Genomic DNA, 27,165 nt, shown 5'->3' with positions numbered 1-27,165 from the left:
AAATACAGTTATGGAGAAACTGTATAAAACCACAGCAATCCTTTTTAAAATTGTGGCTACAGAACTCAAGACCAGAAGTGCGCTGGACCTCACTGGCTCTGCAGATGCAGAAAGAGGGCAAGGGCCCCTGCCTGCCCCTCCAATAGTTGTGCAGAAGAGGCAATACTAGTAGGTGTAGTTACAGGTAGGTAGCCATGTTGGTCTGCCGTAGTCGAAACAAAATTTTAAAACTCCTTCCAGTAGCACCTTACAGACCAACTAAGTTTGTCATTGGTATGAGCTTTCGTGTGCATGCACACTTCTTCAGATACGAAAAGCTCATACCAATGACAAACTTAGTTGGATTCTAAGGTGCTATTGGAAGGATTTTTTTTATTTTGTTTCGACTAGTAGGTGTAGTTTTTCATTGCAAGCTGCAGAGGCTGAAATCTCCCCTTCCCTGCAGACTTATTTAAATGAAAAGGAGCTTTTGTTCTTTTTGCATTTGGCCATCTAGTACGGTAGCTGCGAGGACAGCTACCAGCGGAGAGGTGTGGGGCTCCTTTAAAAGTTTATGGGACGGCGGCTGCTTCAAGTGTGCAAAGATGGCAGGAGAACAAAATGTTTAGATATCAAAGCGAGCGCAGAGCGTATACGAATACGCCACGCTGCTCGCGGGGCATTTATCCGCTGGTCTCACTAGTTTTCTGTCCCCTGGCGGAAAGTGGGCCCAGCCCAGAGGCGGGACAGCCCTCGTATCCCCTACAGCAGCGGACTTAAGGCTCTCCCTCCGTGCGCCTCGCTTCTTCTCCGGACTGCAAAGCTCCGCTCGCTCGAGGCACGGTAGTCAAAGCAAGCAGCACACAACGCCCTGTATCGGCTCCTGCTGCAGTTTCCTCCGATGGGCGCGCGGGGGCGCTGGCCGTTCCTCCTGCGCTTCCGTTCCGTCGACGTTTCTCGGAAGCGGGTGGCGTTCTCGCGAGAGCTGATGTCTCACCAGCACCGGCGGAAGTAGAATCAACCTCTCTTTCCGGGCGGCCATAGCCGAGGCAGCAGCGGGTAAGAATGGAAGGCGGATTGTAATCTGTTATCATCTGCCCGCTGACGTCCGGGACCCCGTTGCAGTTTACCGGGGAGCGTGCAGGGTGGAGGGGGCGTCGCGGTGGTTCCTATATTTGAGGCGGGAGAAACCGGTTTCTCCGTCGGATCTGCTCACCTCTTTCCGTGGCCGGTTTGGGGCCTGGGAATGCCTGACAGTGGTGCGCTTCGCCCCATAATGCTCTCCGGTGGAAGTGCTGTCTGAGAAGGGGATGGGAGGGAGAAAGTGGATAGAAGGCCTGACGTTGGAACGCATTCCCAGGTTATGGGGACATAGACGTGGTGCTTTCTTCTCATCTGTTGTGCGGCTTCCTATATCCAATAGTACGAGTTGGAGTGTCTGGATGCTTTCCCTTCCGCATGTTGCGGAGCCACATCTCCCAGCGTCAGGCTGATGGGAGTTGGAATCCAACGTCTGTTGGATCACAAATTACCTAGCTGCTGATCACCTGATAAAACTGTTCCGTCATAAAACTGTTCCGTGTGTGTCTTTGGGCCTGACTTTCCATAGTACTGCTTATGTTCTCTCAGCGTTTTTCTGGGGTATTGAGATGTTTAATTTTACTCCATCCCCATCTCTTGGGAGTCTGCTGCTTGTCCCAATTATTTTAGTGTTGTAGCTGCCACTGTTAAAAAATCCTATGCACACTTTTTGGGGCATAATGCACACTGAACATAGCAAGAATTATTTCTCCTGATACACATTGCTACTGGTTTCAGTTCAGCTGAGCAACTTGAACTTTTATTGCATGACCATGAATATAATAGTAGAGCAGACGTTGATTTATCGTGGCCAGAATATAGTCAATAATGACTAAGCCAGAATGCTCCTATACCAAATAAATTATTATCTGGGCCTTACTAAATATTGCCCTGAAAGCTTATAACTCCAGTGCTGTGAAAGAAACATTTTACAGGACAATAGAGTCCAAGTTATAACTGAGCTTTATATATGTCTTGTAAGCCTGACATTCCAGTGTCACGGTCACAACCCTGCACCCTCACAGTTCCAAATACCTCAGACTTGCTTGTCTTAACTTTCTCAGGATATATCCAAAGTGCAAAAGTATCTTTGAGACCTTGGCTGCTAACATGTTTTTGAGTTTGGGGGCACTACTTTCCAATTATTACATTTTTTTTGATAAATACTGTTTTATTGAGGAATGATTGGTAGTCATTGTTTTTCCTTGTTAGATTTCAGTGTGAATAATTTGGTGTGCATGTTTTTTTCCTCCAGTCAAAATGAAGTTCAATCCGTTTGTGACCTCAGACCGCAGCAAGAACCGCAAAAGGCACTTCAATGCGCCATCTCACATTCGCAGGAAGATCATGTCTTCTCCCCTTTCCAAGGAGTTGAGGCAGAAATACAATGTCCGTTCTATGCCCATCCGAAAGGATGACGAAGTCCAAGTACGTATGTGTTTTGAGTTATTGATTTCTTCTGCGAAGAATAATGGTTTTGTTTTCAACTAATAATGGCAATAGACGTCAGCGAGGTAAATGGTTAGTTTTGAAAACAATTTCTACGCAACATTTTGTAGGTTTCCTTATGCATCAAATACCAAATTCTAAACTGCATGGAGATAAGGCCCAGTTCACTCAAGCAGCAATTTTAGGTGGTCCCCTTTAATGCAATGTGTGGGTGCTGTCCCACATAAGAAGCTGTTTTATGCCAGTGTTTGGAAGCAAAAACAGCAAATGTGTCTGTGGCATTTCAGATCAAGTGTGGTTTGGCTGATTGCCATACTATCAAAGCCCTTTAATTTCAATTAATTAAAATTGTGTAAGAGTCATGTCATGCAAACAAATTTCTGCATTCTTCCTACCACTTCTTTCCTGGTTTGTTGTGATGGCCAAACAGTGCTTAGTGAAAACCAGAATTGGAAACTGGTATGCAAACAAACTTCAAACCAGAATTTGTTAGCATTCATTCTTTGTGCCAGCCATAGTTTGCCAGATTTGGATGTCATGGTGGACTTGTTACTTGCAACCAGGAAGAGGGAAATTCCTCAGGAAGAGGAAGGTGGCTGTGTTCCCATGGTACAATTCCAATGTCTGGTTTTTACAATCTGGAACTGTGGTCTGAAGTGAACCCTCAGGAGAAGAAAGCTACCATAGTAGCATTGTGCTATGGAAAAAGAGCATAGCAGGAAAGGCGTCTTAATCTTCTGAGCTGTCTCCTTGTCTTTGGGATGAAAGTCAGTTATGACCACTTTATCCTCATAGGAATGAGAGGAATCACTGGAACACTGGGAGTAATGCACAAGCAAGTCAATTAAGGTTTTAAGATTGCCTTCCAGCATATGGCTGGAAATTGTGCTTTTTTGATGTGCAGATTTATTTTACTTCGATCCAGACCAACACGGCTACCTACCTGTAACCAGATTTATTTCTGTTTGAGTGGAAAAACAAATTCAGTTTTCAGATTAGCAATGTACTGTGGGTGCTTGCAATAAAAACTTTTAAATATAGTAAATATTTAATATTGTATCAGTCTTATTGTCCCTGAATCTAGTTTCCTGCCTGGCCTGTGTAAGAGAAAGTCTTTCCTTACCAGACCTTTAGAAGGCATCTCAAGGCAGCCCTGTTTAGGGAAGCTTTTAATGTTTGATGGATTTCTGTATTTTAATATTTTGTTGGAAGCCACCCAGAGTGGCTGGGGGAAACTGGCCAGGTGGGCGGGGTATAAATAAATTATTATTATTATTATTATTATTATTATTATTATTATTATTATTATTATTTCCTGTGGCATTTTATTTAATGCAATGCTTAGTGCATGAAGATCTCTGCTGTAGAAAGGTGATTACAATACTGTGTATAACAATGAAACTTGAGAATGTTAAATGTTTTTTGTATTCGTAGGTCGTTCGGGGTCATTACAAAGGGCAACAGATCGGCAAGGTAGTCCAGGTATACAGAAAGAAGTATGTCATCTACATTGAACGCGTACAGCGTGAGAAAGCCAATGGCACAACTGTACACGTTGGCATTCACCCTAGCAAGGTAATCTTGGCTGAGATGGTATGCAAGGGAAATTCTCATGTTTCTGGAATTCTTATGTTCAATAGAGTGCAATACTGGTAGCTGTAGATAATTGGCGTTACTTAGTTCTGCAATCAGAACTCTCTGGTTTTCCCAACAGCAGTTGTTAAACATGCATGATCATCAAGAGAAAGAGGCATGTCAGAAGACCAAAACTTGAAACAATCCAAGGATCTTTTTCAAAAAACAAAAACTTGTATATATGGTGGTTAAAGAATGTAATCCATAGAAAAGTAGCTTTCACTTTACAGCAGTTAATATATACAGTCGTACCTTGGAAGTTGAACAGCTTAGTTCCTGAACGTTTTGGCTCCTGAATGTCGCAAACCCTGAAGTGACTGTTCCGGTTTGCGAACTATTTTTGGAAGCTGAACGTCCGTCGGAGCTTCTGCAGCTTCCGATTGGTCACGGGAGCTTCCTGCAATCAATCAGAAGCTGTGCTTTGGTTTTCAAACGTTTTGGAAGTCGAACGGACTTCCAGAACGGATTCCGTTCAACTTCCAAGGTACAACTGTACTTCATTTAGTGATTATAATGTTGAAGCCTATAGCGTTAAAAAAAAACTAGAGAATCATAATTGAGAGAATAAGGCATCTGGCCTAGTCTAAATTACAAACTTTACAAAGTTACTGGGATATTAGAATTTCAATAATCAATTATGGAAAGTATAAATTTCAGTCAACGATTAATGAAGCTTATTAGAGCATATCCAGAGGGATACTATAAAGCAGGCATATATCAAGGATTGTCTAGTATATGCTAAACCAGAAAGACACAAGTAGTGTAGAATGAAAATCGGCTTCTGCAGACTGGTTTTGAACTTCTAGCAGTGTTGATTGGGGGTTGTTTGGAAGTTTTGGAACTTAAGATTTTCTGGCTCTTCAAGTTTGCTTTTGTTAATACTGTATGTTGAACATGTTTAGAAAAAAAGCATGTTAACTGTTCTTCTTGAAAGTCAGGGTAATTGCTGTGCTTTCTCAATATTTACTGATTGGGATTGTTGATTGCTCCAAAGAGTAGTGCTGATGATGAGGAGGTGCATCTGGGGCAGAAGCAGAACTTCCATAGCAGTAACACAATCCAGTCTAATCTGCTCTGTCTCTGCATGACAGAATACCTCCTGATTCTTGTGTGGACAGGGACTGCATGAACTCACTCCAGATTCGCTGTTCCTGGAATATTTTAACTGATTCATCTACAGTATTTCCCCTAAGATTTGGAGTACAGTGCAAATTGTGCCATCATTGTGCCGACGTTTGTTCTTCCATAGCAATGGCATCAAAGAAGTTCACTTTTTAAATCTCATTCAGATTCCATGATGAGAGACTGGATACTGTTGGGTCTGTTATAGCATTGAATTCAGACAAGATTTGAGAGAGTGATTGCTGGAAGGGCACTGATGGCCTTGGTGCTTTGATAAAATAAGTAGATATCATCTACACCACTAGTGGTGCAGGGATTTTACTGGTTTCCTGTTGCCATACTGTAATTTGAAGTGCTGACATCTAAAACACTTCATTACATGGGCAGTGTGTACCTTGGAAATCTGCCTTTCTTCCTTTGCTTGATGGAGAGTTAGTGAAGAGCTGCTGTCCTTCCCACAAATACATGGGAAAAATACAGACAATGAGGACATTGTCATGTTTATTGTCTGCATTCCAATTTTGGAATGTGAAATCAGTTTTGTTGTCAGAAATGTGGTGGTGATCAAGGGTTGTGGGATGTATCATTATGCTTGTCAGGCATGAAATTAATTTTCTTCCAAGAAAAAGCTGGCATGTTTTTCAAGCCTTGGTGAAATACTTTGGGGGGGGGAATTAATAAGGGGGAAAAGTGAGACATATGTGCATTGTTCCCTTGGCAATAAGACACGCTACGTCATGTTGAATGAAGTTTTAAGGCCTCTCTACAATTTAGATAAAAGTTGTTGTGGTATAGTGAGCCAGTGTGCTAGTGACTGGGAAACAGGATACTGCTTAACCCTGAAGCTCAATTGGGTGACATTGGGACTAACTTAGGTGGGTTACAAATGTGTTATGTTATCCTTTGCAGGCCTTACTCAAAGCAGCCACCATATATTGTATCTTGGCTGAAGCTTTTTCTTGCTCAGAAACAGGATTAGCTCTATGCAATGCCAGTAAGAGTAGGATTTATTTTGAGAAAATTTAAACTGAGACTAGCACATAGCAAAAAGCTGACATTAGTGCCCTATTACTGTGTGCTGGTATTCTTTCATGCTGTAAAGTGAAGTAGGTAAGTTTTCCAGATGTTTTCTCACATGAATATTGCCTTCTACCCAGTAATAGAGAAGCTCTTAAATGAGATCTCCTAGTTCTGAAATTTGGCCTCTGCTCATAAAGCTCAATTCCAGCCCTCCCATTTTCCAGTTTCCCTCCACTTCCCTCTTTCCACATTTGCAAATTTACCAAGTTGCAAGGTTGGACAGTGTGGGGGAGAGAAGGAAAAAACCCATTGAGATTAAAGCCCAAAACTGTTTCCTCTGTGACTCATCTAGTAGAAGGAATAAAAATGAATAATTGTTAGGGTTCCTATAATTTTTAGGAACTAGAAAGTTCAAACATACTCAGAAGCAAATCCTCTTGGGTGCCATTTTCCCTCCTCTCTTCCATCTCCCTCCACCATGCAGCTTGATGAGCCTAGCCAGTGATACTGGCAGACAAGAGAGCTGGAGGTGGCGGAAGAACTACCACCAAGTTGGAGAATTATTGGAAGAAGCCTGTATTTTTTCTGAGAATTCCTCAAAAATACTAATAAAATTGCCCATACCAAGTAGGGATAAGCAGTGCTTGCATACTTCTAATTTTATACTTGGTCATTAGACCAGAAACAATGCTTGCTACTGTTTTTACTGCTTAGGTATCAGTACTGCAGTGTTATTACTCTAATCAAACTAGATGCAAAAATATCATCTGCATCTGAGTGGTGGGATGAAGCTAATCCCAAATGCCATTTAGGGTATTCGTGCATAATAACCAAATGTTATCTGAGGCCATTATGTTACTGTTGCTTGAATAAATTCCGGCTTCTGCAGCTTGAGAATGGGATGCTTGTGATGGATGCACTCTCAGACAGAAGGTGGTTCATTCTTCAGGGATTGTTTGGGCCTCTGCTAAATTAACCCTTATTAAACCCAGGTGGCACTGTGGGCTAAACCACTGAGCCTAGGGCTTGCTGATCAGAAGGTCGGCGGTTCGAATCCCTGTGACGGGGTGAGCTCCCATTGGTCAGTCCCAGCTCCTGCCAACCTAGCAGTTCGAAAGCACGTCAAAATGCAAGTAGATAAATAGGAACCGCTATAGCAGGAAGGTAAACGGCGTTTCCATGTGCTGCTCTGGTTTGCCAGAAGCGGCTTTGTCATGCTGGCCACATGACCTGGAAGCTATACGCCGGCTCCCTCGGCCAATAATGCGAGATGAGTGCGCAACCCCAGAGTCGGTCACGACTGGACCTAATACCCTGACAGTTTTGCTGATTGGTTGTACATTGTTACGCTGGTTGTCTGGTCACATATTACTGACTGCCTTTTTGGTCAGATATTCCTGGTAGCCTAATGCTGATATCACCAGATAATTGGCTTGCTCCCTATTTAGTACACTTGCCTTTAAAAGCCAACATTTCTTCTTAATGTTGTTGCTTTGCTTCAGTGTTCAAAAGATTTCATTTTTAAGCCATGTTCCTTGTTTTACAATAACCATCCTATATAATAATGTCCATGTTGTCCCTGCGTCCAGTTGTCCCGTGTGTCCCTGGGTCACTGCGCATGTGCCCCAGGGATACAGGGATTGGACGGAGGGACAACGGCCAACCGCCGCTCCGAAGCCCAGTCTCATGCTGGAGGTGCGCGGCGAGGCGGCGGGGGAAAGAAGCGCTCCCCCCGGCAGCCTTGCCGCGCACCTCCGGCATGGGACGGCGCTTCCTCGGCCGAAGCGGCAGCGGGCGCCGAGGGAAGCCGGCTTTGGCTTGGCTGCGGCGGGAAGAAGAGGAGGAATTCCTCCTCTTTTTCCCGCCGCCGCCAAGCCAGTCCCCAAGCCGAAGTGCGGCGCGGCGGGGGCTTTTCGCCGTTTGCCTTCCCGGAGCGAAGGGGGAGGCAAACGGCGAAAAGCACCCGCCGCACCGCACTTCGGCTCGGGGACTGGCTTGGCAGCGGCGGGAAGAAGGGGAGGAATTCCTCCCCTTCTTCCCGCCGCCGCCAAGCCAGTCCCGGAGCCGAAGTATGGCGTGGCGGGGGTTTTCGCTGTTTGCCTCCCCCTGGGGGGAAGGCAAACGGTGAGAAGCCCCCGCTGCGGGGTTGCCTGCTCTGTCGGGTGGGGGGGAGGGAGAAGCAGAAGATCTGATCGGTCTTCGGCTTCTCCCTTCCCCTGCCCAACAGAGCCGGCATTTGGCTCTGTCAGGTGGGGGAAGGGAGAAGCAGAGGATCGGATTGCTTCTCCCTCCCCCCACCCGACAGAGCCGGCAACCCCGGGATCTGTGCTTTCTGTCGGCGGTGGTGGGAGGGGAACGAACGGAGAGAAAGGGCTGCTTTCTCTCCGTTCGTTCCTCTCCCCTCACCACCAACAGAAAGGGCTGTCGGCGGCGGAGGGAGAGGAAGGAAGGAGGAGAAAGGGCTGCTTTCTCCTCCTTTGTTCCTGTCCCTCTGCCGCCGACAGCAAGGACAGGTCCGTGGCGAGGCAGCAGGGGGGGTTGAGAAGCGCTCCCCCCCCCCCCGCCGCCTTGGCACGCAGCGCCGGCATGGGACGGAGTTTCGGAGAATATCTCCCGCCCCCCCCCCTCGCCGCGCACCTCCCGCATGAGACGGGGCTTTGGAGACCTCCGAAGCTCCGTCCCATGCCGGCGCTGCACGAGAGCAGCGTTCTAGCGCCCGTTTCTAAACGGGCTGAATTCCACTAGTAGTCCATAATTCTGCTCACCATGCTTCCCTAGCAGTAGTGATGAGCCCCAGCCTTGCTCTTGACATTGGAATTAGGGAATGGTTAGGGTCGGGTATTACCCTGAGTTTTGTTGTGGTTTTTTAGATGTTTCAAGCATAACATTACAAACAAAAGCCCCAGTCCTTAGCTTCAGTTTGGAGCTGGAGTAACTGTTCCAAATTGTAACTTTGGAAGTGCTTATGGGTTTCCCCAGTCCACTCAAACTCCCAAGTGACATTAATTAAGTTTCAGATGCGCAACTCATAACTTTGCATGAGTTGTCGTCATACTGAAATTATGCAACCCTTTTCTCCTTTCCATCAAATTCAGGAGTGACAGTGAAATGCTGTTTACCTTCCCACTGGAGCTCACCCCGACGCGGAGATTCAAACCGCTGACCTGATCGGCAAGCCCTAGGCTCTGTGGTTTAGACCACAGCGCCACCCGTTTCCCTGTTTTGTAGTTAGTTACAAATCAAAGCACTCAGAAGAGAGCCTTTGCTGTGCTGGTGTCCTGTTTGTGAAATTTCCTCTCTGAAGACACTGGCTGGTTATTTATTTTTGTTCTTGAGTTGTTCTACTGTAGACTTGATAGATTTTGGGGGGAAGTTTTATTTTTCATACTTGCTTTGTTTTCGTTCTCTGAGTTGCATTGAGAAGTTTTTTGAGCAGAAAGATGGGATATAAATATTGTAATTTGTTTATTTTGACTCCCTAGGTGGTGATTACAAAACTAAAGCTGGACAAGGATCGTAAGAAAATATTGGAACGTAAAGCAAAGTCTCGCCAAGTTGGCAAAGAGAAAGGAAAGTACAAGGAGGAAACAATTGAGAAGATGCAAGAGTAAAATGGACTCATTTGTGAAACCCATTAAAGTTTCGATAAAATCTAACCGGCAAGTGTTCTCATTTTGTATCGTAACATAAGACAGAGACAGCAACAGCATTAGGTAAGAATTGGCCTTCCTCTGCCAGCAGGAATTACGGAGCAAGATATCTAGCAGATTTTCCTTGGCAGGGAATTACTCAGCATTTCTCATTAAGTTTTACTCAGCATTTATCATTAAGAACATCTGAAACAATCAAATAGCTGTGGTCACATGCAAGCTCTAAGTCCAATTAAATGCAAAAATGAATTATTTAAAAAAAGAATACAGCTTTTCACTACAATAAAAAAGCAGGAACACTCATGCTGAGTCCAATGGTTCAATTTAGGGAGAAGCTAATAAATTATAGGCTTTTTGGCCTAGCAACAATTCTAAATTAAATGGTGTCTATTAAGAGTTATTAAGTATATAGAAAAGCTGGTCTTATTGAGGAAGGGATCTGTATGCTTGAGACAGATTATAATAGGTGTTCAGTTGTATAAATAAAAAGTATTGTTACCTTTAAAAATCATTTTGTCTGTAGGCCTGGCCCTGGAAGGGTGTAAAGAAGGCTTCTAACAAAGGCTCTCAAGTAAAAACAACTGTCTCAGATAAGAGCATGGAACCTCTTGGTTAAAGAGTAGGAAACAACGGGGAGGAATAAATTGATAGTTTTCATAACAATGAGAAGCAGTGTGATCCCCCATTTTATAAAGTATTCATATATTATCTGGAGTTGGGGTTGAGCTGTAAGTTTTGGGAGAATACAAAGTAATTCAGGATACCAAACAACTTTCCAGCCTGAGTGAATGGACAGCAAAATGCAAATGAAATTCAGTGTAAGCAAGCATAAACACACACATACTGGAACAACAGCAGCAAAACCACAACCCCTTCACTTACGTGTTGAAGGCTCTGTACTGGCTGCAGTTAGCTAGAGAAGAATTATCTTGGTCATGGAATTCCACGCATGCAATCCAATTGGTGTCTTGTGTTCACAGAAGGGCCTTTGATCCAGCAAATACCTCTGGTAACCAGACATTGAGGATTATATTACCATTATTTGCATATATTCTAAAACTGGGAAAAGTGAAACCAAAATGATGCACCTGGACAAGAAAGCTAAATACTTGGGTTTTTAATTTTAGGGGTGAGGATTGCATAATTTTGTAAATGGGACATAGTATGGCAAAAATTGATAAACTGTCCTAATAACTAAAATCCATGGTGGCCCAATGAAATAAATTGCAAATATCTAAAGGGCTGTCACAAGTTTGAATGGATTCAAATTAGAAGAAAGGAGATTCTGACTAAGCATTAGGACAAGCTGACAGTGGAAGGGACTAGGAAGGTGGTGGATTCCTCCTTTTAAATAGGATGGATGGCCATCTGTCAGGGATTCTTTGTTTTGTGATTCCTGCATTGCAGGGGGTTTGAGTAGATTACTCTTGGGGTCCCTTTCGACTCAACAATTCTTTGATTCTTTTAAAAGCAGTGGGTCTTCCGAGCAGATTTGTTTTGAGTGGTAGTGTTAAACTTGAGCGACCTTTCAACGAACGAAGTGGCGCTAGGCACAGCACTGGGGCGGGAGGGAGGGAAAGCGGTTTGCTGAGGCTGCGCATTCCCCCCCACCGCCCGCGTGTGGGAGGCGATTCAGAATAAGAACACGGGCGGGCCCAGTTCCGAAGGGAACGTGGTTCGTAGATAGAGCGTAGGGTGGGGGGAGCTTCCACGGGCACAGCAGGCCGCCGAGAGAGCGCATGCGCAACCCCCGCTCGCATCCGGATTCGCTCGCTGCCCAAAGTGGGCGGGGAAAAGGAGGGAGAGCCTCCTCAAGTGCGCCATTCTCTCACGCTGCGGGAGCCCCTGGTTGGCTGGTGCTCCGGGGAGAGGGCGTGACTTGCGAGGTGGCGTAGAAATCGGCCATAGTGGAGGCGGCGGCGGAGGCCGGCGCTCCGTAGTCGGCTAAGGGAGGGAGCCAGCAAGAGCCCGGCAATGGCGTACGGCGGCCTCGCGGTGCCCATCACCGTCATGAGCGTGTTCTGGGCGGTTGTCGGCGGCGTCGTGCCGTGGTTTGTGCCCAAGGGGCCTAACCGGGGGTAAGTGCCCGGAGTCGGCGGAGGTGGGGGACGTTCTCGACTGGGCTGTCCTTTTCGAGGAGGCCTGGCTGCCCCGGCCGGCCGGCCGTGGGAGCTTGCACTGCTCTGGCTACACCTTTGTGGAAATCGCCTCCGTCTGCCTAATAGCTGTTTTCCTGGCCTGGGAGGGGAACAAACGCGGTTTTTTCGCAGTTCGCATTTTTACATGGCCTGTTTTTCAACGTTCTCGGAGGATGCGGCGCAGTGAGCAACTGCCGTCGCGCAGCCCCAGTTGCGGCCTTCCTTTCTTTCTCGCTTGTGTTCCTGTTCCTTTTTTTTCTTTTCTCTCCCACCTCCAACCCGCTTCCCGTAGCAGCGCCGGCCCTGCCAGCCTTTCTGGGAGCTTCTGTGCGGCACTGGCACTTTGTGAGTGGCAGGTGTCAATTCTGAAGTATCTACACCTGCGAAGCGGCTGGAGTTCCCTTGGGATTTCCCGGCGTCTGGGTAGCTCCTGTGTGTCACACCCCCTCCCCCTTTTTGTTTTAGTACCCATCCCGTGTTAAGTTAATCTCATTTCAAATGGAGCGACTCCCCGAGTCAAATGCACTGTTTTGCGTTATCTCTTGAAACGGAATATTGTTTGAGATATTCTGGGAATAACTGTAAAAGAGGGGCAGATCATTTCACAACCATGTAGCAGTCTTGTGACAAGTTATCTTTTTCATCTGTGTGTAACTCATTCCCCTAATTCGAGGACTATGAGGTGGATAAGCTAGTTCCCTTTGTAATTAATCCATCAGCCAAACTGCTGAATTCCTAACTGCATTCTGGTTGTTCATCCTTGTGGTTTTCTTTGTGATTTGAAATAAGATTTTCCAATTGAACCACATTTTCCTCTCTGATAACTTCCTCTTCCAGTGCCATTGAGGATTTTCTTTCTTTCTACATTTCCATTACTGGTGCTAAATGTCCAGCTAGGATTACCAGCAACAGTACTAGTTTATTTCTTTGAAATGTATAAATAGTTTTTCAGCAAAAACCTACAAAGCAGTGAATGATAACATATGGGGCGGGGAGATAGTTAGACATAAGAGAGAGCAGCACAATAACACACAAATAGCAGTAGGTGTCATTACATCTAAGTTGCATTATGATTCGGGTTTAAGAAGTGGGCCTGAACAGTGTTTGTGTTTCCGGCATAAGCCATGACTGATGCAAAGATTGAAATTAGCTTCCATAGCTAGAGATTGTCCCATTTTCCTTTCTAAACAGGAAAAATCAATTTTGTGGCCTGCATTTCTGAAAACACTTTCCCACTCAATGTTCCCAGTAACAGCCTCTTACTTTGCATACAGGGTGCTCTAAATTCTTGGTGGGTCAGAATCTAGCACTGGTGGGTTGAGGACAGGACAACAGACTTTGATGCAAATATTTTGACAGATGGTGCTTTAGGATCATATTTATTAAAATATTTAAGGTAAAGGTAAAGGGACCCCTGACCATTAGGTCCAGTCGTGACCGACTCTGGGGTTGCGGTGCTCATCTCGCATTATTGGCCGAGGGAGCCGGCGTATAGCTTCCAGGTCATGTGGCCAGCATGACTAAGCTGCTTCTGGCAAACCAGAGCAGCACATGGAAACACCGTTTACCTTCCCGCTGTAGCGGTTCCTATTTATCTACTTGCATTTTGACGTGCTTTCGAACTGCTAGGTTGGCAGGAGCTGGGACCGAGCAACGGGAGCTCACCCCGTCACAGGGATTCGAACCGCCGACCTTCTGATCAGCAAGCCCTAGGCTCAGTGGTTTAACCACAGCGCCACCTGGCCTGCCTTATATGCACTGATCTCAGGGCAGGATACAGAATGCATTTAAAATAATCATTCAGTTATATAGGTTCGAAATGTTTTGCTTAAAATAGGAGAGAGGAAAAAATTAAACCTGAGTTTCTTATGGTGCTCATTAATCTTACATGATACTGAATTTCACAACTGGGATCATGGAGTAAGCAGAACCTTGAGAACTGATTCTGAACAATTATATGTTATCTGAAACTACAGCTGTGGGGTAGCTTTAATTTACTGCAAGTACTGTAATGACCAAGAGATTTGAGTTGTAAACCTAGAAATCACTAGTTCAGGTATTACCTTGAACTTACTAGATGGCACCTAGCAATCTACTGTCTCTTAGTCCTGTCCCGTCCCCCATCCTCAATGTAGGGAGAGTCCTGACCTACCTGACATGGTGGTTGTGAGGATTCCTGATATGAAAATAATCTTGGTATGTATGAAGCACCTTAGAATGTTCAAGTATTATTATCGTTATTGCAATAGATTTACATTGAATCATCCTCAGTCTGCACGTGTTAAAACTTGAGAAACTATTCAGCTGTGTTTCTTTGCTTTTGTCCAAAGAAAGTCTGTAAATATTGCTTCCATTTTGTCAACCATTTCTTTCTTCCCCCTCTTTCTACAGTGTTATTAACACAATGTTGGTGACATGTGCTATCTGCTGCTACCTCTTGTAAGTATCCATTTATCTTCTTTCAGTCCAGATGTAGCCAAAACTTTGATAGCACAAAACTGCAATGCCTTTTTTATTTTAGTAACCTGGGTGAGTGTCTGATGTGTTTGGCTGATTTGCGAAAATATGAACATACTATGTAGGATAAAGAACTTTCAAACTTTGTATAGTTCTCTGATGTAAATCAATTGTTAGTTCTTAACCAGGGTATCATAAATGATGGGAACAATTTACATCTAGACTTGCAGCTCGAGCGTCTTTTGTTCTTAGTTGGCATCGGATTGCTTTGAGTTACTAAGTTTTCTACAATAGAGTTGACTGTACATGAGTCTTTTGGGATGCAGAAATTGAAGTCTATCACCCTTCTGATTTCTCTGCTGTTTAATACTTAATAGTTGTGCTTCCTCCTTTTCTAGGAAATGTGTTTAAGCCATTTCTGCTTCCTGTATTTCTGCTTTAAAATGCCTTTTCAGAGTATTGCTAAAATAGTAAACCATAACAAAATTTTCAGCCTAGTTTTGCCAGCTAACAGGCTCCTAGTTCAACAATGCAGCTTATCCACATGGGAGTAAACTGATCTTCTGTACTAACAGGAAGCTAGTCAGCTGGAATACCATTGTGTAGTGCTAGTTTAATATGAAGAATTTGCCTCTGCTTTTGCTTACACACAGTCTAGAGTGATCATCTTGCAGAGTTTACAGTCAGCATGCTTCCATCGAGAAATGCCTTGCTTTAGCTAGACTACCCTGGAGCATAGGCCTGCTTGTGTTTGGTTTAGTGCTAGGGCAAGCAAGTTTTGTGCAAGTACATCCTGCTTGTTTATGGTTCAACAAACCCAAAGACTCATGGATGTGAAGCTGTGACCTGGCTAACTTAAAAATGCACCACACCAGGATGTCTTTGTTTTCCCTTTGCTTTTATTCAAAGCACAAATATAGATGCATGTAGGCAGTAAAAAGTTTTGACAACGTAAGATGAGTCACTTACAGGTATGGACGTTTTCTCTTTTTTGCTAAGCAGGTAGAGCAAAAAGTTGTTTTATCCCAAAAATCCTTGCAATAATAATAATATTATTTATTATTTGTACCCCGCCCATCTGCCTGAGTCTCCCCAACCACTCTGGGCGGCTCCTGTATTAAAACAATACAGCATTAAATATTAAAAAAAACCTCCCTAAACAGGGCTGCTTTCAGGTGTCTTTTAAAAATAGGATAGCTGCTTATTTCTTTGACATCTGATATCATTAAACATCCTGTGAAATACATGACTTTGACAATACTTTCTGCATGGACATCCAGCCATAAAGAGTTATAGAAAGCAGTTGTCATGGTGGTATGTTGTCTGGGAAAGAAAGAAGAGGTTGCTTCTAAACCAGGAAAAAGGTGGGTAAACACATAGACCTGGTGTCAGCACCCAATATAGTGAAGCATTTGCTGGGGCCTAAGCCACCACAGCAAGGCTGTTGCTTTGCCCTCCCCCTCCTCAGCTCCTCCTACCACCTGAGCCTCAGGCAGCAGTGATTCCACAGTGGCGAACCTGTCCTTCTGCTTGTTAACTTGTTGTGATCTGGTTTGCCAGGTGCCTTTGGCAGCAGCCATGACACTATAGTAGACTACAGTAGAGCTTGTAGAATTGTCCGTGTTGTTGGGATCAAGAGCTGAGTGCTGACCTTGCAGTACAGAAACTATACAGTTCCTAGATCCCTGGGAGGAGGGAAGAATAATATTCATATATACCCCACCCATCTGGCTGGGTTTCCCCAGCCACTCTGGTTGGCTTTCAACAGGATATTAAAAGCACAATAAATCATCAAATATTTAAAACCTTCCTAAACAGGGCTGCCTTCAGATGTCTTCTAAAAGTCAGATAGTTGTTTATTTCCATGACATCTGATGGGAGGGCATTCCACAGGGTGGGTGCCACTACCGAGAAGGTAGTGTTGTACCACTCTGAGGAATGTAGATCTGAGGTGACTAGAGGTCTCCTAACAGCTCCCTGCACCCTTAACAAACTAGTTTCCAATACAGTGGTACCTCGGTTTACGACCAGTCCAGTTTACGGATTTTTCGGTTTACAAACTCCGCAAACCCGGAAAGAGTGTCCTGGTTTTGCGAACTTTACCTTGGTCTACCGCCGGAATCTGAACAGTGGAAGGGCACCGCCGGCGGGGGGCCTCATTGGGGAGAGTGCACCTTGGTTTACGACCGGTTACGGTTTACGACCAGACTTCCAGAACGGATTAAGGTCGTAAACCGAGGTACCACTGTACAATGCTTTAAAAGTGCAGGTGGGGCCTAGGTGTCATGGTGCACAGCGCTTTTTGCAATACTCCCTTTGTGTAAATAGGTCATCTTTACAAATATATATATATATATCCAGGTCTACAAAGCTACAATATAGTACCTGTAGCTCTGTGGAACTAGTTTTTTTTCTTTTTAAAAACTGTTCATAGGATTACGGTGAAAGGTAAGAGGTTTGAGGAAAAAGCGAGATGGGATGGAGATAAGAAGTCAAGGGAGGAACACTTAGATCCTTTTGAGCGAACTCCTTTTTTTAATCCTCTTCTCCCCCACCCATCCATGTGTTTTCTTTATGAATCTGATACCAGCTGAATCAATACCACTATGTATGTGGTGGAAACAGCTTGGTGCTCCAAGCTGTTGCAGAGAATAACAATTACCAGACCTTTAGAAAGCATCTCAAGGCAGCCCTGTTTAGGGAAGCTTTTAATGTTTGATGGATTTCTGTATTTTAATATTTTGTTGGAAGCCGCCCAGAGTGGCTGGGGGAACTCGGTCAGATGGGCGGGGTATAAATAAATAATTGTTGTTGTTGTTGTTGTTATATAGCTTCAGGGTAGTTTTCCACAGTTGTGAACACATACGAGGGCTGCCCATTGCAGCCCAGTTGCACTTCTGTACAAATTTATCATAGGCTTCCATGTAACAGCAAACAGTGTCCACATTCACAGCACCAAGTGAGAAAATTGCATTTTGCAGTATGGGACATGATTACAACTGGACATCCATGGGAGTGGCTTTGGGCTTAGTTTGCATTTTCACAGAGCCCCACTTATGAGTAACCACTGCTGCTTGATGAGAGGTGAACATGTTTCATACACTTTCAAGGAATAAAAATCAAAACCACTAGAATGCCTATATTACGCAAATCCAATTGAAAAAAAAATGTAAACGTAATAGGCTCTTGAATAACAATTGTAAAGTTATTTACTAGAAACTGCTTCTCAAAATTCGGGGTGCAGGTGGCACTGTGGGTTAAACCACTGAGCCTAGGGCTTGCTGATCAGAAGCTCAGCGGTTTGAATCCCCGCAACAGGGTGAGCTCCCGTTGCTTGGTCCCAGCTCCTGCCAACCTAGCAGTTCGAAAGCACATCAAAGTGCAAGTAGATAAATAGGTACCACTGCAGCAGGAAGGTAAACAGCATTTCCGTGCGCTACTCTGGTTCGCCAGAAGCAGGGTGGATAAAAATCAATGATTTTTTTTAAAAAATCAAAAAAATCGGATTTTTTTGATTTAAATCGGATTTTCTTGATTTAAATCGGATTTTTTTGATTTAAATCGGATTTTTTAAAATAAAATGCTTTTCGAGGAAAATATATTACCACCCAAAGGTTATTCCATCATGAAATAAAGATTAGTTTTTTTAATTATGTAGAATAAGGTTATATATGTTTAATTTTTTGGGTAAATAAATTCCATTAATCCATTCACAATGTCATGCTCTTCCAGAGGTTTTTGTAAGATTATTGGGCAGTTTCTCTGCCTACAAGATATTATCACAGATGCTTGGTTTACTTTTGCAGTTCTCAAAACTGAATTTGACAGCAGAGATCACATTCCTCTTCTTCACAGCAAAAATGTTATAACATGAACAGAGTTGAGAAAAAGACCTTAATCCTATTGTTCTACAAACCTATGAATACAGAATCAACCCCTTCAGTGCTAAGTTTCAAGAAGTTCAGTGAATAGAATAGAAACAATATTTTTCTGATTGTTTGGAGTGGACAGTATTTAAGTTTTTCATGTGTAGGCTGGGCTGACAGTCTAAGTTTCTTAAAATATATATATATTGTTTTTGTTTAGCCAAATTAGTTAACAAACATGGATGTTTGTTTAAGCAAATAACATATGCTGTAATGTTATTGTTTCAGTTGAATAAATCTATTTAAATTGTTATTATTAAGGTAACGATTATTTTTCTCCTTCCTAAGTACAATAGTAAAGTGGTCCAAATATGAATAACCCATTAAACTGGGGAGAAAAAACTAATATGAAAAGTTGTTATTCTAAAAATCTTCATCTACTTGCATATTCAAGTTATACCAGCAAGGATTAGTCTTTATGTAGAAAACTATGATTTAAATCAAGCCTTACTGACTAGTGATTTAAATCGTGATTTAAATCGTGATTTAAATCAGTTTGATTTAAATCAAATCCACCCTGGCCAGAAGCAGCTTTGTCATGCTGGCCACATGACCTGGAAGCTGTACGTCGGCTCCCTCGGCCAATAACGCGAGATGAGCGCCGCAACCCCAGAGTTGGTCACGACTGGACCTAATGGTCAGGGGTCCCCTTTACCTTTACTTCTCAAAATTAGATACAGCTTCTCATAATGTCAAAGTCAACATTGTGACATAACATATTAAAATGTAGCTTATTCAGTTGACCACCAAGTCCACCAAGTTTTTTTTATACTTTCAAAGAAACAATGACTAGCTCTGTCTTCCTCCTCCTTGGAACCTAAACTAGATTAAATGCTATTATAACCGCCTTCAATAGCCATCATGGGCTACATATGTGAATGGCAGTACAACAAATGGATTTTGTCATCTGACATTCCAAACATAACTTACTCTTGTTTTTAAAACAGTACTGCACTGCTCAAACAAACCCTGTATCAGTCAATATATGTTTTGATTCAATATGGATTGTAGGGTGAGGACATAAATTGGCCCTGATCAACTGTTTTAATTATCTTCTGTAAATCTAAAAATTATAGAATGCAATGATGCAGGAAGGTGTCATCTCAATAGAGTAGAAGGAAGGGAAGCTCCATATGTAAAGCTTCTGTTGATATCTAGGCTTCCTTTTGAGTTGGGTCTCCCCTTGTCCTTATGAACAATCAGAATTGGTGAAGGTAACAACAGTATGGTGCAGAATTCCTAAGTTGTAGAGCCAGATAAGATGGTCCTGCCTAGCAGTGGAAGCTCAGTGGTTCTTTCTCTGCTTCCCAAGCAAGAGCAGTACATCTTCTGCTTCACCTCCTTATCTATGTATTTAAGCTCAGCTTCTGCACATCTATTCTGTAGGTTAACGCCAAATGCTAATCCTTATTTTCAAGGGAGATTTAGAATGCAATTATGTTAACTGATTTTCTCCCCCAAATATGTGTGGCTACTGTTTCATAATAAAATCTTCACTTCCCCCATGATTTAAATATTTCTACTATTTTGGAACAGGTGGGAAGCATGGCATCCAAAATCAATGGTAATTGTGAATGGCAGTGCTTTTGGCAACACTGAGATGTTACTAATGTAGCCCATGCATTTTGCATATGTCTTCGTTGCTACTGTTGTAATAGTTTTTTTCATTACATATCCTTCATATGTATTGATGGGCAAAATGTTTTATGGCAGTCTTGGCAAAGAGCACAACCTTGTGGTTCTCTCATTCGTCAGTTCTTGGAACCTCCGCCCATCAAAGAAGAAACAAAGTCAGAATCTGGGTGCTGATCATTAAGGCTGCCTTGTAATTTCTGTGTCGAGTAATTTTCCCACAAGGTTGCTTTTGAAAATGGAATGGCATTCACCTAGCACCTTGTGCTCTGGGCAGGTGAATTGTGTATTCAGAGTTACAGGTAGGTAGCCGTGTTGGTCTGCCATAGTTGAAACAAAGTAAAAAAAAAATCCTTCCAGTAGCACCTTAGAGACCAATTAAGTTTGTCATTGGTATGAGCTTTCGTGTGCATGCACACTTCTTCAGATACACTGAAACAGTAGTCACCAGACCCTTATATATAGTGATAGGGTGGGGAGGGGTTCTGTTTCAGTGTACCTGAAGAAGTGTGCATACACACGAAAGCTCATACCAATGACAAACTTAGTTGGTCTCTAAGGTGCTACTGGAATGAATTTTTTTATTGTGTATTCAGAGTGCACTTGTAACTTGTTTGCTTTCATCACGTATACTAGAAATGGGATGTGAAATCTGTGGATGTGGTTGGACTACAACTCCCATTGTCCATGACCATTTGCTCTACATGTTGGGGCTAATGAGAGTTGGAGTCCAGCAACCTATGGAGAGTCATATGTTAACTACTACTGTACTAGGTAATGGTAAGGATACCAGTGGAAAATATTGTGATGGGCTTACCTGAAATCTGCAGGAATCAGTACTACTGTGGCCCAAAACTGCCCTATGCTTGCTGCACAAAACATCCCTTTTTGGTTTAGGCATGACTAACCTGCATGCTGGGGAGTGTCTTAACCTCCACCAAGAAAGAAGCTGTGGCTAAGGTTTGTGTGAGCTCCATGATTAATCTGGAAACGTGATAGCTTGCCTCTTGGTAATATGATAGGTTACATATAGTAGCTGTACAGATTGCCCTGTTATGTGTTTGTTTTCTGTTGTTATAGTACCTTATTTTCTGATTTGGGGCAATTTGGGTTGTGTCGAACCAAGTCGTACTCAGAGTGGACTCATTCAAATTAATGAACCTAAGTTAATCATGCCTATTAACTTCAGTTGGTCCACTCTGAGTAAGACTAGCATTGGATACAACCCTTTGTAATAACTTCTCAAAAATCTGATTATCATTTGAAAAGGCCAAATATCTGGCACCACAAAGGGAGTTTATTTAAACCTATGGCATCCTGTTAAACCTATAGGAGTGTGTGTGTTCTTTCTGTTTTCAAAATGTCTACTTTCAAGGAACCCCTTTCACACTGACATGCCTGTCATAGAACCTCGTGTGTAACTGAGAACACTTTCCACACTCCATTGGAGCAGGAAACTAACTGGCCGTGCTTGTTGGTCTTTGCTGTTACCCCTTGTGAACTGAGCACGTGCCATAGAATGCCTTCATAACTGTTTGTGGCTGTACATTGTGGAGGAAGATTGGTAACAGCAGAGAAGCTGCCTTTCAGAAAATCTTCTGCCCTTTGTTGATTGCTTCTGAAGAACCCCATGGGTTCTCTGGGACACAGTGTGAAAAGTGCTGACCTATAGCACGCTCTAAGCAGAGCAAACCGTAAGCAAACAAGCAAAGCTGGTTATATAAAGAGAAAGAGACAGTGTATAATATACACACTGCCATGTGACTATTTGATATGGGTTAAGCTTCCTTCTGGTCACAAATATGTCAGTTGGGACTCCAAACATGAGTAATCATATCTGTAGAATAATGGTCGGATAGCTCAGTTGGTTAGAGAGTGGTGCTCATAATGCCAAGGTTGCATGTTCAAACCCTGTATGGGACAGCTGCATTATTTCCTGCATTGCAGAGGGTTAGACTAGATGGTCCTCAGGATCCCTTCCAACTCTACAATTCTATCATTACAAGATTTCAAGGGAAACTACTGGGACCAAAGAGGATGTCATCCTATATCTGTAACAATCCATGATGAAAATGCTAGATATTGCCAGGAGTCCTGTTGGTAATCAGTGTTGAAAGTGGGCATTCATTTTGCTGTGGCTGTTTAATCTGTAAAATTAAGAGCAGTACTGAAATTTGACCAATGAACTCTGAATAGGATTAATCCTGTATTGCTTGTCTCTGTCTGCTATGGCTTTTCCTTCCCTCTCCCAGCTGACCTGCGTTTCATTCTCTGGTTGAAGCAATCCAGGTTTGTGTGGAATTTTCCATGGCTGCCTAAGCACTTTGCATCTGTAGCAGCTCACATTACAAAGCCGCTTTGCTCTTCCTCCTCCTCCTATAGCATTCTAGAATTAGCAGTTAGATGTGCCTGTGTGTTCACAAAATGTTTTGTGCACTGAACATTTAGCTACACAGTAACATAGTACAAATTAAAGAGATTCTTAAGCTCTTATTATTTGCAGTTGTTAACATACCAAATATGTAACCCAGAAATAAATGTGTTGCAGTTTTCTAAGTGTTTTCCGTGCTACAAAATGTATTGTGTCCTACTTGGGCATTGAGTCCTCCTGCTTCGCTAATATGCTCACTGCTCTGAGAAGTACGCATTTTGTTATATTGCTAGTGGCTTCACAAACTCTTAAAATACATTCTGCATTAGGTTGTCATAAAAGGTACATGGGTAGAAGACTTAAGCTTTTTTCAGTATAACATTGATGCAAAAATCCCCTGACGCTTGTCTCCTGCACCTAATGTATGTCCACTAGCAATGTCAACGTCTAAACAAGACGTTGTGAAACTACAATTAGAGCAAGAGAAATGATAGGTCTGAGAAATAGGGCTGCCGAGTGACTGTATTTTTAGGTTGCCCTTTAATATTGGAAGAAACCAGTCAGATCTGCAACAAAATGTTACCCTTTGGAGTGTCATGTTCAGTCAGTCGTGCCCTTCTCCATACTTAATTCCATTACTCCTCACATCCAGTTTTCCAATTGCCTCTTGTCATTCAGCATTCTGTGTTCAGCATGCTTTGTTCTTATTAGGTTGTTTTACTGCGTTGCAAACCTTCTGGTTTCTCCAGGCCTGCTCATATGCCCCTTTTATGTGTGGGAGGTGCCTTTGGCTACATAAACAACAGCACTCACCTCTGAACATCAGAACTAGAGGGAACCAGTAGGTCCCTGCAACAAAATGTGGAGTGCTTGTTTAAGGTTCAAGTCTTTCCACTCCATCCTGTCCCTCCCCCTGGCTTTCTGTCTTGTCTCCCCCAACAGTCAGTCAGCTTTCTTTGCCCACAAAGCTGTCCTCATTGGACTGGTTTTTCTTCCTTGAGGTGTTGTGAACACTGGTGCACAGCCCCAGCTACATAGAAATCTTGGATCTCTCCTTTGAATTCTATGAGTAGCTTTCTGTTCTCTTCTCAGAGTGATCCTGGAAATTGCCTATCTAGACGAGATGGTTCTATCCCTTTTATGTTTTTATATTGCTGACTGTACACTACCACAATATTTTATGAAGGGGTGGTATAGAAATAATCTTCAGGGGTACCTCTAATTTGCTGATACCTCCCCCTTACACATGGGTAGTGTGGTTCTGGTTGCATAAGTGTGAACACTACCAGACTTGAAATCATAATGTTGATCAGCCTTCCTCCATTTGTTTTCTTTATTACAATTCTCATCGTTCCTGACCATTGGCCATGCTGGCTGGGGCTGATGGGAGTTGCAAAACATATGGAGGAACCCTAGGTTGGGCGAGGCTGATACAAATAATGCTGATACATATTGAACTACCTGGGTGATGGCATGAGTTAGAGCACTTTAGAGCACTTTAGAGCACTGCCTAGTTAAAACACGAGAATTACTTGAAATTAAGTAGGGCAATACACTTTGATTTATGGGCAGTTGCTCAAACTTTTATGGCCATCTCTTATTTTCAAAGTTTAATTTTGGTAACATTTTGTTTGAACACTAGTTTTAAGTAACTGTTAGCATTCTATTCTTCCTTGAGTATCCTGATAAATTTTAGTCATTCTATTAATAGTCTGCTCTTGTCTTGCAGCTGGCTGATTGCAATCCTGGCTCAACTGAACCCTCTCTTCGGACCACAGTTAAAAAGTGAAGTAATTAGATATCTAAAGTACCACTGGCCTTAACCGATGTGCTCTTCTCCTGCAGTTTGTGGACTGGGTAAATATTGACACTTTAAATTATTTATTACATTTATATCCCACTTTTCCTCCAAGGAGTTCAAGTTGGTGGACATGGTTCACCTCCTCCCATTTTATCTTCACAACAACCCTGTAAGGGTTACAGTGAGTATTTTCTTTTAAACCCAGCCAGATGGGTGAGGTATAAATAATAATTATTATTATCACACAACATGCAGAAAAAGCCATGGCATTTTACTGAGTTGAGGATAGTTATCTCTCAAGAAGAAACCAACTTGCTTTGTTGCAGAGATTGCAGCAATGGAACTTGTTGATCTTGTCATAATTTCATGTGTGATTGTTATAAATGCTAGCGCTCTTTGACCCCTATCTCAATTATTGCAGTGTACTGGATTATTTACGGTAGTACAAATGTTTAAATAACCAGTGGAATTGGTACTTCGACTCCCAGCACAATTTCCATTCTTTCTCTGTTGCCATTTTCTCTTTAATGAAAAGGACTCCCATGGTTTTGGCTCATGCTGCAAGTTTTTTCTCACTCCATGCCATATTCCGTGTCTGTTGCAGAGCTACAGAAATGCAAATTCCAGTTTCTGTTTATGTGTTTCTAGAAATAGAGCTGTGTTAGTCTCTTGCAGCAAAAGAAGGGAGAGGCTTATAGCATTTCGTTATGGCATAAAGTTTGGTGGGCTTCTGCATCTGATGAAGTGGACTGTGGTCCATAAGAGCTTATGCCTCAATAAATATGATGGTCTTTAAGGTGGAGTAGCCAACGTGATGCCCTTCAATTTTTGTTCAAAAATAAAAGAATTGTCTGCTTGCATGGGAGTGAGAAGCAATTGTTCCTGTGCAAGCAAACAAATGGCACTGGCTCCCTTTTCTTCCTGCCTATTGCCGAAGAAGAAGAAGAAGAAGAAGAAGAAGAAGAAGAAGAAGAAGAAGAAGAAGAAGAAGAAGAAGAAGAAGAAGAAGAAGAAGAAGAAGAAGAAGAAGAAGAAGAAGAAGAAGAAGAAGAAGAAGAAGAAGAAGAAGAAGAAGAAGAAGAAGAAGAAGAAGAAGAAGAAGAAGAAGAAGAAGAAGAAGAAGAAGAATAATAATAATAATAATAATAATAATTGTAGTTTGGATTTGTTATCCCGCTTTATCACTACCCGAAGGAGTCTCAAAGCGGCTAACATTCTCCTTTCCCCTCCTCCCCCACAACAGACACCCTGTGAGGTGGGTGGGGCTGAGAGACTTCAAAGAAGTGTGACTAGCCCAAGGTCACCCAGCAGCTGCATGTGGAGGAGCGGAGACGGGAACCCAGTTCCCCAGATTACGAGTCTACCGCTCTTAACCACTACACCACACTGGCTCAACCAGTCAAGAAGAGCTTTTGCTCTAGGGGCACTGATCAATTATCCAGTGTTTATTCTGTCTACTTATTTAATATTGAACAAAATAGCTGTGTCCCCAAACCTCCTGTACGAGGAATGTGTTGTATAAGGGAGTGTATACCATTCTCTCTGCTTTAGTTCAGTGGTTGAACATTGCTGTTGCAATGTTGGCTAAGGCCTGACAGGGCTTTGAGTTGTTTTAGTAAGTGTTCGTCTCTCAATGCACCAAGAAGTTTCCCATGCGAACAATTACAACAGGAAGCAACTTTAGGAATGTGGATTCTGTAATGGTGAATAGTTCTGTAGGGTGCTGTAATAGTTCAAAAGGGTTCTACCTGCTGTTTTATCTTGCAGCTCTGATTCACCTTAATAACTATAATTTCCTCTGTTTGGAAAAAGTTGAATAGCAGAGGACAACTGGTGGCTGATGTTATGGTTTAATTGTCTGCAGTTAAGCTTCCTTGAAACAAAGCTCTAGTGTTTTCAGATCAGGGTTGTAATGAATTGGGATAGTGACAGGCTGCAGTGAGCATAGGGAGCCTGGTTTCCCCTTTTTAGCAGCTCATACAAGTTGGCAGTAGTCTTGCATTTTACAAAGAAAGGCCTCGTGCAACACAGCAGTGAACTTCGCTGTAACAACTTTACATGAAAATTAAATTGGTGGTATATCAATAACTAAGGAATTGGAATTAACTTGGAGGTGGGGCAAAATTTAGCCTTGTTGCTCAAAGGTGATATTCTGGCACTAGGTACTTGGGTTCTGCTCTTAATTTTTTCTGATACTGCTAATACCAGTGGATTCTAGCTGACAGTTTGTATTGACTTATTACTGCATTTAGCACAATTTGTTCACATTTTAGTGAGTAGAGTCTGCAAAGTAAGGCTTTCAAGATCCAAATGGATCTTCAACTATTAGTGTAAATTTTTCTTTACAGCAACTGTGATGCTTAGTATATTAACACCTCCCTGCAAGAATTTAACTAATAGCTGAATTAAAATGCCACTGAAAGAGACTAAACTGCTTTTTTGCTTTGCAGGATTTGAAGAGATTTTCTTTATGTAAAGCCCCGTTGATCCAGATGCCTTCTAACGTACTTTGAATCCGACCACGTCTGCTCAATGCCTTACTGTTTGTTCTGTTACAAGAAATGTTTGCCTAATCTTGTTGTTTTTTCACCTTTGAAAGTGCCTAATAGATATCTATATTTCTACTCAGTACAATGTTGTGCTTGAATTTCAAGTATTATAAATAATATTCCATCCCTCTTCTCTGCACTGACAGTGGCTAGATGGAATTGAGAGTTGCCTCTGAACATTTATTTGCCTTACCAATTTTTATACTAGACTGCCTACTGATCCAGTTTACAAGCACAGTCTGAATGCCGTGTCTGATAACTTTAAGAAATATGATTGTTTTCCTCAAATCTGAAATAAATTTCTTTTCTTCTGAATGTGGTCTTCTGGCTTTCTTTAGAACACATTGTTCTTGCAT

At 42.7% G+C, this 27,165-nt stretch overlaps 2 protein-coding genes across 2 annotated transcripts; both read left to right on the top strand.

The window, feature by feature from the left end:
* The first annotated feature begins 948 nt into the window (after positions 1-948).
* RPL26L1 (ribosomal protein L26 like 1) lies at positions 949-9,941 on the top strand. The gene is made up of 4 exons (XM_035105301.2): positions 949-1,038; positions 2,315-2,487; positions 3,943-4,083; positions 9,768-9,941. The coding sequence occupies exons 2-4, from the start codon at positions 2,320-2,322 to the stop codon at positions 9,894-9,896; spliced, it is 438 nt and encodes a 145-aa protein (XP_034961192.2). The 5' UTR covers positions 949-1,038; positions 2,315-2,319; the 3' UTR covers positions 9,897-9,941.
* Positions 9,942-11,817: 1,876 nt separating this feature from the next.
* Positions 11,818-27,124, top strand: ATP6V0E1 (ATPase H+ transporting V0 subunit e1). The gene is made up of 4 exons (XM_035105302.2): positions 11,818-12,013; positions 14,465-14,512; positions 24,189-24,316; positions 26,711-27,124. Exons 1-3 carry the CDS (start codon positions 11,910-11,912, stop codon positions 24,280-24,282), a joined length of 246 nt encoding a protein of 81 aa, XP_034961193.1. The 5' UTR covers positions 11,818-11,909; the 3' UTR covers positions 24,283-24,316; positions 26,711-27,124.
* The last annotated feature ends 41 nt before the right edge of the window (positions 27,125-27,165 follow it).

Source organism: Zootoca vivipara, chromosome 2, assembly GCF_963506605.1.
Source record: "Zootoca vivipara chromosome 2, rZooViv1.1, whole genome shotgun sequence".
NCBI lineage: Eukaryota > Metazoa > Chordata > Lepidosauria > Squamata > Lacertidae > Zootoca > Zootoca vivipara.
The sequence above is the reverse complement of the archived record's forward strand: the minus strand, read 5'-3'. Positions and strand labels throughout refer to the sequence as shown.

Bases quoted from the DNA above. Each gene is read 5' to 3' on its own strand.
- ATP6V0E1 (XM_035105302.2), top strand. From the start codon at position 11,910: ATGGCGTACGGCGGCCTCGCGGTGCCCATCACCGTCATGAGCGTGTTC. The intron at 12,014-14,464 runs GTAAGTGCCCGG...CTCTTTCTACAG, and splicing joins CCCAAGGGGCCTAACCGGGG to TGTTATTAACACAATGTTGG. The intron at 14,513-24,188 runs GTAAGTATCCAT...CTTGTCTTGCAG, and splicing joins GCTATCTGCTGCTACCTCTT to CTGGCTGATTGCAATCCTGG.
- RPL26L1 (XM_035105301.2), top strand. From the start codon at position 2,320: ATGAAGTTCAATCCGTTTGTGACCTCAGACCGCAGCAAGAACCGCAAA. The intron at 2,488-3,942 runs GTACGTATGTGT...TTGTATTCGTAG, and splicing joins GAAAGGATGACGAAGTCCAA to GTCGTTCGGGGTCATTACAA. The intron at 4,084-9,767 runs GTAATCTTGGCT...TTGACTCCCTAG, and splicing joins TTGGCATTCACCCTAGCAAG to GTGGTGATTACAAAACTAAA.